Source organism: Mobula hypostoma, chromosome 8 (genome assembly GCF_963921235.1).
Source record: "Mobula hypostoma chromosome 8, sMobHyp1.1, whole genome shotgun sequence".
In the NCBI taxonomy this organism is placed as follows: domain Eukaryota; kingdom Metazoa; phylum Chordata; class Chondrichthyes; order Myliobatiformes; family Myliobatidae; genus Mobula; species Mobula hypostoma.
This window is the reverse complement of record NC_086104.1, coordinates 40,411,084-40,430,102: the sequence shown is the minus strand read 5'-3', so window position 1 is coordinate 40,430,102 and position 19,019 is coordinate 40,411,084. Positions and strand designations below refer to the sequence as shown.

The 19,019-nt window shown below is 38.0% G+C and overlaps 1 protein-coding gene across 3 annotated transcripts in view; it reads left to right on the top strand.

Moving 5' to 3' along the window:
- Positions 1–19,019, top strand: part of LOC134350483 (BRD4-interacting chromatin-remodeling complex-associated protein-like) — a 49,760-nt gene that overhangs the window by 18,176 nt on the left and 12,565 nt on the right. For 2 of the 3 annotated variants that reach the window (XM_063055697.1, XM_063055696.1), the window contains exons 4-8: positions 616–687; positions 10,380–12,362; positions 13,614–13,830; positions 15,819–15,940; positions 18,174–18,235. In XM_063055697.1, the coding sequence (XP_062911767.1) occupies positions 616–687; positions 10,380–12,362; positions 13,614–13,830; positions 15,819–15,940; positions 18,174–18,235 (2,456 nt within the window). Of the gene's footprint in view, positions 1–615; positions 688–5,741; positions 5,952–10,379; positions 12,363–13,613; positions 13,831–15,818; positions 15,941–18,173; positions 18,236–19,019 lie in introns of all 3 variants that reach the window. The other variant, XM_063055698.1, reaches the window with a different exon arrangement.

Here is a 19,019-nt window from a genome sequence, read left to right as displayed (position 1 = left end):
CCATGCTAGTAACTCCCCTGTAATCCTATGGGCTCTTATCTTGCTAAGTAGCCTCATGTGCGGCACCTTGTCAAAGGCCTTCTGAAAATCCAAGTACACCACATCTACTACATCTCCTTTGTCTACCCTCCTCAAAAAATTGCAGTAGGTTAGTCAGGCAGGATTTTCCTTTCAGGAAACCATGCTGGCTTTGGCCTATCTTGTCATATGCCTCCAGGTATTCTGCAATCTCATCCCTAACAATTGATTCCAACAACTTCCCAACCACTGATGTCAGGCTAACCTGTCTATAGTTTTCTTTCTGCTGCCTCCCAACCTTCTTAAATAGTTCTGAATATCTACTTAAATAGGCCCTGAATTATCCCCTGAATATCTTTTTTCTGTTCAGCTATGACAAAAAAAAATCTTGCCTATGGTCACCAGCATGTATTTAGAGAGCTTGCATGATTCTCCCATAAAAATGCTGTCCATACAATTTCATATATTTTATCCATTGCGAACCAAAGGGTGAAGATGAAATATGTCTTTTCTGGCTTCTAACTTTTCTGTTCAAAAAAATCCTTTTTTTGTGTTGCCCAATCCTATTTTGAAGCTCTGATGGTTTGATTTTTACAGGTAGACGAGGATGATTTGCTTGGTTCAGACTGTACAATTGACAACTCTCATTCACTCTTTGCTGATGCCATTGTAAGTATGTTACTTAGGATTTAGTATTTCAGTTAAATGACTAATCTCCATAAAGCTATTGTATACGTGCAATATTTTAAAAGAATCTGTTCATTAACTTTTTTGTTCATCTCTTCAGTTTTATTTTCTGATCAGACTTTGAATTGATTGTGACCGTAAGACATAGGAGTAGAATTAGGCCATTCAGCCCATTGAATCTGCTTTGCCATTCTATCATGGCTGATTTATTATCCTTCTCAACCCTATTCTTCTGCCTTCTCCCCATAACCTTTGACCCTTGACTAATCAAGAATCTATCAAACTCCACTTAAAATATACCCAATGATGACTTGACCTCAACTGCCTGTAGTAATGCATTTCACACTCTCCAATACCAGTACTTCTTTTTAGATAAGGGGCCCAAAACCACTCATAATACTCCCAAGTGTGGTCTGGCGAATGTTTTATAAAGTCTCAGCATCACACCTTTGCTCCTATATTCTAGACGTCTTGAAATAAATGGTAACATGGCATTTGCCTTCCTTATCACTTACTCAACCTGCAAGTTAACTTTTAGGAAACCCTGCACAAGGACTCCCAAGTCCCTTTTCACCTCTGACTTTTGAATTTTCTCCCCGTTTAGAAATCATCTATGTCTTTATTCCTTCCATCAAATTGCCTGACCATAAACTTGCCTACCCTACACTGTATTTCATCTGCCCCTTTTTAGCCCATTCTCCTATCTGTCCAAGTCCTTCTTCAGACTCCATTCTTCTCTGACACTACCTTCCCCCCACCTTTCTTCATTTTGTTTGCAAACTTAGCCACAAAGCCATCAATTCCGTCATCAAGTCATTGATGTAATGTGAAAAGAAATGGGTCCCGCCCTGACTCCTGTGGAACGCTGCTAGTCACCAGGAACCATTAAAATGATTCCCTTTATTCCCACTCTTTGCCTCCTGCCAGTCAGCCAATCTTCTATCCATGCTTGTATCTTTCCTGTAATAGCATGGACTGTTATCTTAGCAACACACACAAAATGCTGGCAAAACTCAGCAAGCCAGGCAGCATCTATGGAAAAGAGTAAACAGTCGACATTTCAGGCCAAGGCCCTTAATGAGGACTGGAAAAAAGAGATGAGGAGTCAGAGTAAGAAGGTGGGGGGAGAGGAGGAAGAAGTACAAGATGGTAGGTAATAGGTGAAACTGGGGAGGAGGGGTGAAGTAAAGAGCTGCGGTCGATTGATGAAAGAGATAAAGGGCTGGCTGGTGAAGGGGAATCTGATAGGAGAGGACAGAAGGCCATGCAGGAAAGGGAATGGGGAGGACCACTGGAGGAAGTGACGAGCAGGTAAGGAGATAAGGTGAGAGAGGGAAATAGGAATGGGGAATGTTCCCGGGGGGGGGGGCAATTACTAGAAGTTCGAGCAATTGTGATAGATAGCTGTCTGGGTGAGCGCCTAGTTGAAGAGTTGGAGGTCAGCAGAGATCACAGAGGGAGAGCAGTGAGAGAGGGCTTTACTGAACTCCTGTTGAAGGGAGGATTTAAATTTCTTCAGGGTAGGGATTTCTGAAAGAGACTTTGCAGTGTAGTATTCAAATCACAAGAGAAAATCTGCAGATGCTGGAAGTGTTGATTTGATTTCCAGCATCTACAGATTTTCTCGTGTTTGGCTGTTAGCTTGTTATGCAGCCTCATGCGTGGCACCTTGTCGAAGGCCTTTTGACAATCTAAATACACAACATCCACTGACTCTCCTTCATCTATCCTGCTTACTATTTTCTCAAAAAATTCTAAAGCTATGTCATGCTGATTTTGGCCTATTTTATAATGTACCTCCAAGAATCCTGAAACCTCATCTTTAATAATGGACTCCAACTTCTTCCCAACCACTGAAGTCAGGCTAACTTCCTTCTGCCTCCCTTCCTTAAAGAGTGGAGTGACATTTGCAATTTTCCAGCCATCCAGAACCATTCCAGAACCTGGTGATTCTTGAAAGATCATTATTAATGCCTCCACAATCTGTTCAGCTACTTCTTTCAGATCCTTGTGGTGTATCCCATCGGTCCAGGTGACGTATCTATTCAAATCTTTCAGCTTCGGAAGCACCTTCTCCTTAATAATAAGAACTATACTCACTCTGTTCGCTGACACTCTTGAATTTCTGGCATACTTCTAGTGTCTTCCACAGTGAAGACTGATACAAAATATTTATTAAGTTTGTCTGCCTTTTCTTTAGCCCCCATTGCTGGCTCTCCAGTGTCAGTTTAAAGCAGTCCAAAATCTACCTGCCTTTCTTGTACTCTATATATCTGGAAAAACTTTTGGTATCCCCTTTTATAGAATTGACTATTTTACCTTCATATTTCTTCTTTTCTCTGTTTATGGCTTTTTCAGTGGCCTTCTGTAGGTTTTTAACAGCTTCCCAATCCTCTTAATTTCTCACTAATGTCTGCTGTATTATATGCTTTATCTTCTGCTTTTGTGCCATCTTCCATTTTCTTTATCAGCTGTGGTTGCAACATCCTCCATTTAGAGTACTTCTTCATCTTTGGGATGTAGCTACCCTGTGCCTTCCGAGTTGCTCCCAGAAATTCCAATGATTGCTATTCTGCCGTCATTCTTGCTAGTGTCCCCTTCCAATCAGCTTTGGCCAGCTCCTCTCTCATGCCTCTGTAATTCCCTTTACACCACTATAACACTGATGCATCTGATTTTAGGTTCTTCCTTTCAAATTCTATTATGCTATGTTATGTTCACTGTCTCCTAAGAGTTCCTTTACCTTATATTCCCTAATCAAATCTGGTTGGTTGCACAACACGTAATGCATAATTGTTTTCCCATTCTGGGCCCAACCACAAGCTGCTCTAAAAAGCCATCTTATAGGTACCCCACAAATTCTACCTCTTAGGATCCAAATCTACCTGCTTATTGAAATCACCCAGAACGATCATAACATTGCCCTTTTTACATGCCTTTTCTATCTCCTGTTGTAATTTGTGCTTCGCATCCTGGCTACTATTCGAAGGGCTGTATATAACTTTCATCAGGGTCTGTTTACCCTTGTGCTTTCTTAACTCTACCCACAAGGATTCTGTATCTTCTGACCCTCTGTCACCTTTTTCTAAGGATTTAATTTCATCTTTAACCAACAGAACCACCCCATGCCTTCTGTCTACCTGCCTGTCCTTTTGATACGATGTGTATCCTTGGATATTAAGCTATGATTTTCTTTCAGGTGCAACTCAGTGATGCCCACAGAGTCATACCTACCAATCTCTAATTGTGCTACAAGATTATCTACCTTATTTTATATACTGCATACATTCAAATATAACACCTTCAGTCTTAGATTTATCGTCCTTTTTGATTATGCTCCCATGTTACACTTCAGCTCATCCCACAGACTGCAATTTTCCCCTATCATCTGCCTATTCTTCCTCTCAGTCTCACTACACACTACATCTACTCGTTTACCAACTATCCCATCCTCAGCCCTATCACTCCGGTTCTGATCCCCCTGCCAAATTAGTTTAAATCCTCCCCAACAGCTCTAATTTTCCTCAAGATATTTTAGTGTCCCCTAATTGTCCTTATTATTTGATTGCAAGGTGATTCTTATAAATATTGGAAGCTGTGCCACAATATGGTTAGGATTACATCCAACATTTAACTTATGGCCCACTTAACCGGAATCCACAGTATTTTAGTTTTCTGAATATAATCTCCTTCATGAAAAATTTTTAAATAAATTGCTGTACAACTTCAGTGACCAACCAACACAAGATATTATAATTAATATGTTAATATAACAAGACATCTTCCTTAAATAATGCAAATATTGACCATGAGTTATGGAGTATCACTCAAATTCAAACATTAAGTCGAGAAGTTATCTTTGCAGTAGGGTAAGGTTCATTAAGTCTTAAGGAGGCACACAGTTTCTTTGGTTATCTCCAAGAAAATAGTAAAAAAGGTACTTCAATGTAGATATTTTGCGAAGTATCTACATTGAAGTACCATCAGTCGTTATAGGGAAACATTGCAACCAAGTTGTGCATAGCCTGTTCCCATAAAATATAGGAAAAAATACAATAATTGATACATTTAGTTATATTAATGGAGGATTAAATGCTGGTCAGAATATAGGAATGGCTCCTCAGCCTTTTAGATTGGATGATTGTCTGTTTCTCAGTGTAAATGGGTCTTCATTGTATTATCGCATCCAAATGATGGAACATATAGCGACACAGGCTTTTATTTTAACTTGAGTATCATTCCAACTATCACTGAGTTACTGTGGACATTAAAATATATTTCTGACACAGCAAACAGAATTTGTGTTGTTTTGGGCCGGGCAGAGATCCTCTGTCTAAGGAGATAAAGTAGGATGGTATTTGGTTAGATAAGTGAACCAGTTCAATATTTAAAAAATAGTTCGGGTATTCTGTAACAGGTGGTTCAGAAACATCTGTTCACCATGTGGGAAACATAAATGAGGAGCATTATAGATGTGCGAAGTATTATAAACAGTGTACACTAAATTTAACACTGCTTAGAAAAGAGACTTGCCTTTGCCTTATTTTCCTATTGAGTTAAGCTAACAGACAAATATAACAAAATGCAGCTTTTCATAACACTGTGTATATGATTGAATTAAATTACTTGAACACACTCAAAGTGCTGCAGGAACTTAGCAGGTCAGGCAACATCTGTGGAGGGGAATAAACAGTCGCCGTTTTGGGCTGAGACCCTTCCTCAGGTCAACAGAATCTCTTGTATTTATGAATTAAATTATGTGTTTATTTTGAACATTGAAATAGTTACAAAACTTGGTGGTCAGCATTTAACAAGGGAAGCATGAAAACTACCAATTACAAGTTCAAAAAATCTCCAATCAGAAATGGCCAATGAGCATTAGCTACCAAAAATAGAGACCAGAAGAGGAATAAATGAATTGTAAATGAATTTAAAAAAACTTTCATCCATATATTTGCCTTCTCCAATAAACTAAGTATTTACAGCATTATGAAGACAAAAATATTAAATTTGCTAACTTTTACTGTGCCAACCAGGTGAACTACAACACAGGGCCACATGCATGCCAAGCAGCGGAGACAGCATGTTATAGAGAGAGCTAAAATCCCCACACCAATGGATGAGATTAAAGTTCTGCAGTTACGTCATATCCACTCATGAATGAATGGTGAAGGGCTGTTAAACCATCAACAGGAGGAGGAGGCTCCATGGACATGCTGATCCTCAACGATGGCAGATCCCAGCATGTGAGTTTAAAAGGCAGGGCTGAAGTATTTGCAGCCGTCTTCAGCTAGATATGCCAATTGGATGATCCATCGTGGCCTCCTCCTGAGAGCCCTATCATCACACAAGCCAACTAGTTTTCAGCTCTTTAAATATCACGAAATGTTTGAGGGCACTGGATACAGGAGAGGCTTTGGGCTGTGACAGCATTCCAAACTTGTGCTCCAGAATTAAGTTTGTTATACTCTTCCAGTACAAATACAATACTGCCTTCAACCCAATCTTTGTAGAAAAAGGACAAACTGAATCAGCCAATTAACACTGCATTACTGTGCTCCCTGTCATCAGCAAAATGACGGAAAGGTTGTCAATATTGCTTTCAGTTGGCACTTTCCAGTCAGCTGCTTACTGAGGCCCAATTTGGATTCTACTAGGACAATGTAGCTTTGGCCTCATTAGAGTCTTGGACAAACAGTGGATTCTAGAATGGAAGTGAGAGTGATTGCTCTTTGCACAAGGGGTGCATTTGCCTTACCTAAAGAAGCCCAGGTAAAATGAAATTTGTGGCTTGTGGTAGGTAATGAGTGGAGAGGAGATGGAGACAGCCAACCACTGACTGAAATCACAGTTGGAAGAAAGAAATTTTCAGGGATTTTGAAAGCTAATCATCTCAGTCTTGAGGCATTGCCAAATAGTTTCTCAATAAATTGCTCTGGAGCCCCATCTTTATCAGCAATCTTTCCTCCACCACAAGATCAAATATAGGGAAAATTGCCAATGATTGTACATTGTCCAATTTCATTTCTAACTCTTCAAAATGAAGCAACTTGAGCTAGGCTATGGTAAGAAACGTACCAAAGATTATGGCAAATAAGTGCCAAATAGCATTCATGCCATACACTTGCTGGATATTCACCATATCCATAAAAAGATATTCTGTTCTGAACCGCCATTATTTTGAGATCTGCATCTTAACTGGGCCTATTACAAATAATATGGCTGCAAGAGCAGGTCAGAAGCTGTTATTTTCTTGTGAATAATACAGCTCCATTTCTTCAAAGCCCTTTTACCATCTGTAGTAGTATGAGGTACTGTTATCTACTTATGTAATGGAGAACAGCTCCAATAGTACTCAGAAACACCAATAGTATCAGGGCAAAGCCTACTGCTTAACTGGTAATGAGTCCTAAATCTCCCTTCTCTTGAGCCTGCAACATACGGCATCTACAGGATGTGCTGCACCAACTTCATCAACAGCAGTTCTCAAAATTTGCGCCCTGCTCAAAGAAAGTAAAGGCCCAGAGGTGCAAGGGAACGTCACTGTCTCCAAATTCCTCCCATATCATACATCATTGTTAATTGAACAGATATTGCAGTCCCTTGTCTGTTCCTATGTAAAAGTTCTGGAAATTCCCATCACATAGCTCTTGTGGGGATTACTTGTAGACATCTGGACTTTGGGAGGTTCACTGTTCCCTTCTTGAATGAAAAGAGGGATAGACATTAAATTTTTGTCTTGCCAGAGATACCCACAATACTATAAATAAAGAAATCATAGTAATGAAAAATGAGCTGGATTGTGGGAGTGCTTGGTCATCTGTTGGAAGAACTGCAACTGGCATGTTGAATTAAATGCCCTTTTACTATGAGATATTCTGCTGTTTCATTTTCAAAGTTTGAAGTAAATTTATTATCACAGTAAGTATATGTCACCATACACAACCCTGAGATTCATTTTCTTGTGAGCTTACTCAATACGTAATAACTATAATAGAGTCAAATGAAGGACCTCACCGACTTGGGTGTTCAACTATGTGCAAAAGACAACTGCGCAAATACAAAAAAGAAAGAAATAGTATTGATAAAGAAATAAGCAATAAATATGAAGAACATGTGATGAGGACTCCTTCAAAGTGGGTCTGCAGGTTGTAAGAACGTTTTAACAAAGGGGCAAGTGAAGTCGAGTGAAGTTATCACCTTTGGTTCAAGTGCCTGATGGTTGAGGGTTAATAATTGTTCTTGAACCTGGTGGTGTGAGTCGTAAGGCTCTTTTACCTTCTTCCCAATGGCAGCAGTGAGAAGAGAGCATGTCCTGGGTGGTGGGAGTCCCAGATGATGGTTGTTGCTTTCCAGAGACAACATTTTGTGCAGATGTCCTGAATAGTGGGGAGGGCTTGTGATGGACTGGGCTGTATCCACTACTTTTTGTAGGGTTTTCTATTCAAGGGCAGTTATGTTTCCATACCAGGCTGGGATGCAGGCAGTCAACGTACTCTCCACTACACATCTATAGAAACTTGTTTTAGATGTCATGCCAAATCTTCGGAAACTCCTAAGGGAATATAAAAAAAAATCAGCAATTTGCTGTTTATGAGAAAAATCTTGCCAGCAAAATAACAGAATATCTGGTGTCTTCATTAATAAAGGGTCAAAATCCTGGAACTCCCATGTCTATGGCACCAGTTGAACTTTTAGTTATTGCAACACAGTGCCATTCTGCCCTTTGGGTTTATGTGGGCTCTGATGCAGCCTTTTAATTTAATAACTGAAACAAAGACAACTCAATTTAATTAGCAGCAAAAGCATTCAGATATATTGCTGCAAAATGAACACATATTTTATGAAGATAAGTGGATCACAGGCTCACCTCAGCTACTAATAAATTGATGAGGTTAGAGGTAAGATAGTACAAAACTTCTGGGTAAGAGACTAAAATAAATACTCTAAGAAAAGGTAATGTTATTGTGAGAACGGAAGTTTATTAGTGAATAGCTACCGAACATTTTCTTTTATACCCAAATCAAGAACAGTTCAACTATGGTTTCTATGTACCTGTCAGGGGCTTGAAGTATGGTGGAATGTTTAAGCATGTAACTGATTGAATTTCTGTACCTCATAATTTGAGGTTATCAAGTTTAAGTTCAAATTCAAGTTTATTGTCATTCAACTGTAAACATTTATATAGCTAAAGAGAACAATGTTCCTCTGGGATCAAGGTGCAAAACACAGTACATATATTACATGCAGCACGTAAAATAATATTAACACAATAATATTAACAGATAATAAAACAAAAATATAGTAATAGTATATGAATGGGTGAAGCTTAAAGGGCATTAGTGTTGTTGAGGCTCTGTTTTCAGGTAGGATTAGAAAGGAAAGATGTTTTCTGACCGCACTGCAGGACTTTGGAATGTAGAAACAAAATATTTCTTCTCTGTTTTCAGTCTATCCTAAATTCAATTTCAATGAGTTAAACAACCCAAAAATGTAATCTCACTTCCAGAATCTACTTGGGAAGTTCTTATGTTGCCACAGAAATTTACTAAATGTGCTCTCATTTTGGCTTACTGGCACTCACTGGTTAAGAGCTGACATGACTAAGTTCCTTTGAGAACTTAATAAATCCGTAACTGCTCAAAAGAAATTGATTGATTTGAAATGTTATATTTTGTTCTCACATACTGAAACAACCTACCCTGATTGCACCTTTGGCTTTAGAATTCATTGCAGTGGTAAAGACAGTTGTACTTTCTGATGGCAGGGTTAGTCATTGTGTCAAAATTAGATTGTGCAGTTGCACTTTTATTTGTAATTCGTGCCTTGCGTGTTACACGCTTGGGCGATTATGGCTTTCCACATTGAACGATCCCATACAGCGTCAATGATATCTCGCACACTTAGACCTGTTAGTTCTTTCACAGTGTCCATATATTCTTCGGCGTTTCCCAGGCATACGGCCTTGTAATGTAAGGCATTCTATTTCTCCCTTTCTGATGACATGGCCCAGGAATTTAAGTTATATACGTGACATAATACTGAAAAAAATTTGAAAGTAGATTCTTGAATCATTGAAATTTCTGGTCTTTAATTTTCTTTCTCGGTCTTCTCTGCATCTAACATATTGACATATGGATAAGCCAGCATATGCACAGTGGGATCTAGCTTTTCATTGTGCCATGGCTTTTCATCAATATGCTTGTGCTCTATTGATGGCAAGAACATCACAGCACTTCTGTAGCCTGCTTCATTCTTACATTGATTAGGTTCCAAGTTGTGGAGTCTGACCTTGGGAACCTGCTTGGATAGATCCCTAACTAATAAACATACAGAGTTTCCTCATATATTCTTCCTCCACTGTTTTGGTTGCAAATAGATATTACTAAGGTATTTTTATTGGAATCATTTACCCCCCCAGTATTATGTAGTTATACCATCCCTTCTGTCTGGGACAGATACTGGCAGATACTTGTTTCTGGCCACAAGTAGCTGAGAATCTGATTTTGTTGTGTAAAGTCTCTAGAATAGCAGCTCTTATTACTGACAATTATTTTTAACTGCTTTTAATTCAGTACAAAATTCAATTACCAAAATTAAGAATAACCCAAATATTTATTTCAACCCAAATTTCACCTGCATGATTGCATGATGTTCTAATTTGTATTTTTCAGGATGCTGATCCTACCTCTTCTACGAAAGATACACACAACCATATTGATGAAGAATCCAATTCAAGACTACAGTTAGCAAGTAGTCTTAATGTTTTGGAAGAGCTGGATACCTCTTCTCCTCTTTCAAATCTAAATGGGGACCAGCCTTTTGATATTCTGCAGAAGTCTCTTCAGGAGGCCAATATTACTCAACAAACCTTACAGGAGGAAGCAGATCTGGCAGCTGGTATTACTTCTACACAGGAGTTTCCACAACCTCAGATTCATCCTACATCTTTTTCTCAGGTTTCTCAACTGTCTTCTGGCATATCATCTGTAAGGGGCTTGACACAACAGCAGATGAATGTAACACCGTCACCCATTTTGCAACAAGTTTTGCGAACTCCCTTTGTAAATAATGAAACTAATGTACAGCCTGGCTTTTTTCAACAAATGGGCATCAACAGTGTTGCCATTCAACATGTACCCAGTAACAACCCAGGTGGTGGAATTGGACCAGTCCAGCTGATTGGTTCATTAGATACTCAGCAACCTGTAATGACTTTCAATCAGCTTGAAGGGTCTCAGTTTATTTCAAAGGACAATGGACAGCTACCTGCTCTAAACTCAGTGACTGTAGGCAATTACAATATGCCCTCCCTTCCCAACCATCAACCCATGTCTTTGAACCCATCCGGTTTAAATGAAACCAGTGGATTGCTGCTGCAGAGGCGAGTAACGGCACTTAATGGAAACACTTATTATGGGGCCTCTAATATTGGCCAGGTCCCACAACCTATGTCTGTTCATTTTAGTGGTACTAATATTCCAACAGCACTGCCTTTGCATAATATTATTCTTCAAAGAAGTCCTGTACCAAACCAGCCTAAAATTTCACTCAGTATTCAACCGAAACCTGCTCAGATCAATCAGCAACAGACTGTTTACAATATAAACAATTTGGAATTGCAGACGGCATTCAAAATCCAAAATGAAGTATCGTTACAGCAGCAGCAAATGCAACATAACCTCCCTTTTAGTTCTACGAACTCATCTCAAAATGCAGTAATAGGCTCACCAATGGGTGTTAATGTTGCAAAACAACAAGTACCTAGAAAATCAGGTAGACCACAAGTTTTAAATCAAACTGGAAGCAGTATCATAATTCGACCCCCTATTGGGCAACATGATCCCCTGGCATCGCAGAGCCAGTTTTTCATTCCTACCAGTCTAGCATTGAATATGAATTCAACTGTTCAGCACCTTCAGACTGCAAACGGACAGATTATTCAAAATCAAACAGTACCCACACAGTTGGTCTCCAGTCAAGTAGCATCAGAATGTGTTATAACTAATCGCAATTCTTCAGGTACAATGTTGGCTACACAGTCTTTTTCAGGACAGTTCTTAAATCAGAACTCTGCTGGACAGTTGACCTCTGGTCAGGGCAGTATGGAGCAGGTAGTTAATTCTTCAGGACAGCTGTTATCAAATCATGGCTCATCACAGCTAGTTACTGGTCAGGTTCCACTTCAACAGGCTTCGCAGATGTTTAATCTTCCAACCTGTCAAGGTGTACAACCCACTGTTGGCTCAAGCATTAATACAGGAATATTTAAGCAATCTGGGCAGAATGCAGTTCGAGGCAGGCCATTCCAAAATCAGCTGACTGTTTCAATCGCACCTAGTTCCATGAGCTACAGCTATGTGTCTACAGTGCAGCCTACAGTATCATCAGCAAACAATGATGACCATACACAAGCAAGTTCTGGTAGTAACCTTGTAGTGGTTTGCCAGGGTGAACAATCGCCTGTAACTGTACAGTCTGCACAACAGCAGCCTCAGCAGTGCCAGCAACAAATGGGCATGAATCATATTTTCCGGATTACCAATCCTTATCACCAAAATGCCAACTTAATGCAACCTTCGCGGCAGGTCACATTCAGCCGGGCGGAGATGACAGTCACACAACCCAGCAATCAGCAGCAATTCCTTTGTTCACAAGTAGGTGATGAATGCACTAAATTTATCAATGATAAATATTTAAGAAGAGAGAAGAACATTTTGAATTATATGGCCTATTGTATTTTAATTTGCAAAATGTTGAAAAATAGTAATAATAATGTACTGTATTGGTGAAAAACTTATGTATTGTATAACCTTAAAATTGCAAAGAGAGAGAAATTGAGTTTTTCTTTAAATAGTTTTGTAACTCAAAATGAATGTAAGCTGAAACATTTTGAAATGAAATATTTAATTAAACTGCATGGATATGATAAACTTAGTGTAAACATTGTTCTTAATAGGTTTTTCTGTTTTGTCCTGCATGTACATTGTAATGCAATATAAAACAAAACACTTCAATTTTTCATGTACAAAATGCAGGTAAGATAGCATCTCTGGAGAGAGAAGTTAAAGTTAACACTTCAAGTCAAAAGCTTTTTAAACCTGATAAATCTCATCAACTTTGAATATTAATGCCACTTTTCACTCTCTAAAGATGCTGCCCAACCTGCATTTTATGTTCTTTTTTTTCAGATTTCCCACAATTGCAATACTTTTTCTTTTGAATCATAGTTTAATTTTTTTCTAATTTTGTGAATCTAGTCAATAATGTATAATCTTCTAATGCTACATTAAGTCTTTTTAGAAACCTAGGATCATGAATAGGCTCTTCAACCCTTTGAGTTTTTTTCTATCATCATTGTAATAGTGACTGATGTATGACTATTTCCTCATTTATGTCATTTCCATTATTTTCTTACTAAAAGTTAATTTCAGTTATTTACTGATTTCTAAATGGAAGTTTCTATTGATATCCTTTTAACAGATTTTTCCCTTGAGTTTTGCCTATTATTTTAAATTTTATTGAAATGCAGTGTAACAAACTGGTCTAACAGGTGACTATTATATTCTGATATCAATTATTTTCAAGTAGCTGGTATTCTATTATAAGATGATATGATTGTGATTAACCTGGAGTTAATTTATAAGTTGGTATCTTTTCCAAAATTTGTATACTTATGTGATAATTCGAACTTAATGTACTTAATGTATATTATGTCTTTTATAAATTATAATATACTTAAATCCACAAGTTGTAAGGTGGTTGATTTCTAAATCTTACTACAAAAGATACCATGTGAAATATGAATTGACTGTTCTGACCTCGAAAAAAAAACTGTTTAGATTGTGCTAAATGGGATGCTGGATGGATTAGCCTATCATTTTATTTATTCAATAACATGGTTACAGGCTTCTAAGAAGATGATAGCAAGTAAGCAGGAGCCAGTCACTAGCCAGTCGTTGGTTGGTTTGGGGCAGCTCTCCAATCAAGTTTCAGCGTCACTGTTTGGAAGTCAGACTCTGCATAGTTCTGCCCAAAAGGCTCATGCTCCCGATGTCCTACGCCAGCCACAAATATCCAGCTCATTGACGAGTACGGGGATTCTTGGCAAAACCACGTGTATGGGTATGTATAGAAAATGTCAGTATGTGGACATTGCAACAGGACCCACTTTCTTACATTATTGCTTTGTTAAGAGTAATTTGTAAAAAGTTTTTTTTAACACCTTGAACATTGTGTGGTCATGTTGAATCAGAACACTTAAACAGCAGAGATAAATAGTAAATGAAATTGCTAAAATCTACAAAAAACAATTTGAAAATATGCAGTATCTATGTATATTATATGTATATATCAAGATGCAGATTAAAAGCTTCAGTTTTAAATAGATTATATTTTCAGAACAAGTTATTTAATTCGTGCATGAATAGTATGAGAAAATATCAAAGTCCTAAGTTAAAAACTTCACAGTTCAAACTTGTAATCAGTAATTAATATACACTTCCAATTTTTGGAAAATGGAGCTCAATTAGTGACTCCCTGGTCTCTGAAATCTTTCCCACCCTTCCCTCCTTCTCCTCAGACATTTTCTCCTGTGATCATGTCCTTATATGTGTCCTTCCACCTCCTCCCTTGCCACTCTCCTGGCCCTTCCAGGTGAGGCAGACATTCTAATGCATCTGCTTTGGCGTTATTTATTGCATCTGGTGCTCCTGACACTGCTTCCTCTACGTTGTTGGGAATAAGCACAGACCAGGTTTTGCTGAGTGCCTGTGCTCTGTTCGATATGACTTTCTGAAGCTCCTGGTTACTAGCCATTTTAATTCTACTTCATTTCAACATCAGCAAGTCTGCCCTTGGCTTTTTTCACTGCTAGGGTGAAGCTAAATGCAAACCAGAGGAAAGCAACTCATATTTTACCTGGGTAGTCTTCAACCCAACAGCATGAACATTGAATTCTTCAATGTCAAGGTAAACTGCTCTGACCTTTATCTCTCTTCTCCCAACCTACCCAGTTACTTCTATACCTAATGAACCCTCAGTCTCCTATCACCTTGTTTTTCCCTCTCCAACCCCCAATCCATCTTTCTATCGCCTCTATGCTCCATCCACAACTTCACCTACATTCCCTGTTCCCATCTGCCCACCACACTTTCCTTATCTGAATCCCTGCTGCCCCTTCCTTTCCTATATGCTTTCATCATCTGCAAATCTTTGTGGCCACATATCACTTCCTAGACTCCGTAGCTGTTTCCGCTCTTCCCTCCTCCATTGGCCTAATGCCCCTTCTGCCCAGATCCACCTAGAGTTTGCTAGCTTTTGCTCCACCCCTTCCCTTTAAATGACTTTGTTATATTGGTTATCTTCCCCTTTCTTTCAGTCCAGATGAAGGATCTCAACCCAAAACATTGACTTTCCGTTTCCTTCAACAAACGCTGCCTGACATTCTGAATTCATCCAGCATCTTGTTTATCTAAGAGAATTTGACAAACCTGTTGTGGAAGAGCATAGAACTGTGGAGTGTAGTTCAGGATAAGGAATCAAACATTTGAGATTGTTGAGATTTTTGTATATTTTTGAATTTCGTATCCCTTTTGGAAAGTGTGTTGTGGATAAGCCAGGACATTGTTGATTGGTAGATTGGGTTTGAGGAGCCACGTGTTCATACTCCTGTATGTCTAATATTTCTCAGACAATTGGTAAAATAGGAACAGATGAGATTATGTGATACTGCTATTCCTCCCCATTATGCTTACCTGCAGCTGAACTGAGAGCAGTGTAGTTGTAGGTTCACAAAATATTTTTTTAAATTTTAACATACAATATAGTCGGAAAAATGTAAACAGCTTAAGAAAATCCTTCATGCAAATATATTTTAAAACTTTTAATGTCTTAACTGTCTTGAAAATATTTTTGCTTCCTCACATCATTTAGCTTAATAGAATTCAGTAATTTGAAATTAAAACAATTAAAATCTAGTTCAGTACATACATCTGTTATTTAATAAAACAACTGGCCATCTTTGTATTTTCACATTTCATGTTCAGGTTTCCATGATTCACTTCCTTAAATGTCCTTTGTAAAATTCTTTTTTCTACATTTATATATTGCAGCCATGCAAATAAGTGATGGTCAACTTCACAAAGCTGCCAGTACTTTACAACAGCACATGGGACAGCTACATTCATTACAAGATAAAATATTAGGGCAGCCAGAGATGCAGAAAATTTCACAAGTAAGTTGCTGGATTTTATCTGTTTTAATATCGAATATAGATATTGGGCTCCAATCTTTGAAGTTCTAGTAAAGATGCAATTAAAAAAATGGTCAGTGTTGTCACCAAAATTTTCAAAGTATCTAAACTTCACTTTTAAAATTTGAAGTATGGTGCTAATACTTCTCCAGACTGCTTTGATACTTTTACCCCCAAATAATAAGTAGAATTAAATTGTTTTCCATAGTTGTACATTTATACAGTTTTGACCCTGTCATCATTAATGCATGTGCCTTAACTGCCAAAGCACTAAGCTCTGGAATTCTATCCTTAATACACTTTGCCTTTTTATCTCTTTTTCATTCTTTGCTCATTGACCAAATTTTAGGTGAGCCGTATTTGTGAGACGAGGTGTTGTTAAATGTTCTTTGATCTTATTCTTGTGAATCACCTTAAGAAATATTGCTATGTTAAAGGATAAATACAGTGGACTTCAGTTAATTGGTCAGTCAGTTAATCGAAGCAGTCACTTATTTGGGCCAATTCTTAAAGAACAAAAATTAATCGGGAAAATAGCCAGGATTCCCTTTATTTAGTTGGGGAACTTGGCCACTTAATTGGGACGAGAAACTTGCCGAACAGTTTCTAACCAGCGTCAGGCATGTGCATTTGTGTGGCCATTAGACACTACACTGTACTTAGAGCAAATAGTTGTTAAATAGTGTCAGTTGGGTGTGCTTGTGTTCAAGAAGCAGTGATTCTTGTCACTGATAGTTGGCGAGAAGTAAGCAATACAGCAATTCAGAGCTGTTTTGCTCACTGCAGTTTCAAGCATTCAAGTTTAGAGGTGCCAGGAACGGCTGGGAGTGAAAATGAAACGACGACACTACTTTAACAGGTTAGGAATTATGAAGAATTTGAAGGAATTGACAATTATCTTGGTTGTTACAATAAAAATGAAGATTTGGAGAATGCAATCATGAAGGCATTGTATGAAGGGAGTCCATTTTTTGTTCTAGGTGTCTGCGTTGATTTTGTTCATTTACAGTTAGTTAAAAGAATGTGCCAGCATACTATAGATGAATTATAGTTTTATAGTACTCTAGTCCTATTGATAGTGATAGTACTAGTCCCTATATGTCTCAATTAACTGGAATCCTGTATTTTTGTTATGTCAGTCAATTAGAACAGTGTATTATATACATTGTTTTGCAATGTTGGGTGCAATAAATATGCAAAAATTTTCTTCATGCTAGTTGTTCAAATAAAGTTATTCTGAGTCACTTAATAGTTTTAGTGAGGAATATTCAAGAATGATTTTACTCAAATGGACCTCCTTGAAGCTGTAGAGTATTGTCAGAAATGAGAACTATTTTTGAGAAGAAACACTATTAAATGATTAGTTAGGAAACTGTATTACTGGTAATTTTTAACTCATTGTCATCATTATGTGCTATGTTGTATAATGTAGGCCATCATGGTCTTTCCATGACCGTGATTGTTTTTGGCTAATTTTTCTACAGAAGTGGTTTACCATTGCCTTCTTCTGGGCAGTATCTTTGCAAGAGGGGTGACTCCAGCCATTATCAATACTTTTCAGAGATTGTCTGCCTGGGGTCAGTGATCGTATAACCAGGACTTGTGATATGTACTAGCTGCTCATATGACCATCTGCCACCTGCTTCCATAGCTTCACATGACCCTCATTGGGAGTTAACCCTTGCCCGAGGGTGACCTGCAAGCCAAGGGAGGGAAGGAGTGCCTTACACCTCCTTTGGTAGAGTACTTAAATATATTTGCTCATTCAGATATAATGGAATTCTTCCCCTCTTCTCATCTTTTTATTCTCTCATCTTCCCCCTTCCTTTCCATTCCTGAAGAAGAGTCTCGGCTTGAAACGCAACTGTTTATTCATTTCCATAGATGTTATCTGACCTGCTGAGTTCCAGCATTTTGTGTGTGTTGTTGATGGAGTACAAGTGTTTATCTATACTTTTTTAGTTGCTTGTTTAGTTAACTGTAATTTATGGGCCTCTTGTTTTTATTCAGTTTTAAATGGTGTTGCCAGGAGTGGCATACTTAAACATGAATGTGTTTGGGCTGTTTCACAATGCTGCATCTCCCACTTTTGTTCTAATGTAAGAGATATAGAACTTCATGTGTATTGACATACTAATGAAATTGTTCTAAGTGCTGCTGTTTATTTTGTATATATGTGGGCATTTAGTTATATACCATGTTTATTTCATTCTAGTTTGAAGGTCAGATTGTGGGACAGAAGAGACCTGCATCAATGCAGCTTACTAAAGAAAGTTTGTATGTACATTTGTTAAAATATATACTGACTTTTTTTAAGTAAAGCATGTCATTAATAATTTACCAGTATATTCTGTATCTGCCTATCAACTTGTGCAAGATTAAGTTATCACTTCTTTCGTTTTGTCTGTCTTGCCTCTGCTAGTAATGTCCTTTGTTGTCCTTCCTACTCTTAGTTGTTGCTATCATATCCTCAATATGAGGTTTGTTTGCATCTGTCTAATTAGGTTGGTTATCCATTACCAGAATTAGCTTAGTCATTTCAAACAGTATTACCTCTCTGAGTGGTTATCCATTACCAGAATTAGCTTAGTCATTTCAAACAGTATTACCTCTCTGAGTCTTGATGAAGGGTCTCGGCCTGAAGCATCAGCTCCTCTACATAGATGCTGCCTGACCTGCTGAGATCCTCCAGCATTTAGTGTGTATTGCTCTGGATTCCAGCATCTGCAGCATCTATTATATTTATGATATTACTTCTCATCTTCTTTGACTAAATTCACATTCATTCTGACTTCAAGCTTCTATAATTTAATTAGCTTCTCACTAATCATTCAGACCTCAAAAAATTGTTCAGACTTTTGCTATTTTTTCATTAGTTTTATCCCTGACAAAATCCAACACGCTCCTTTGATTTTGTGCCTGTCGTACATTTTTACCTATCAGTTTTTGATTCAGTTCTTAACAGAGTTTTAAATTTTTTTCATTCTTCAAGTCATGTTCTTTTATTTCAAGACCATTTTCACACTGATAAGGTCAATTAGAACGCATTCATTTTAAGTGC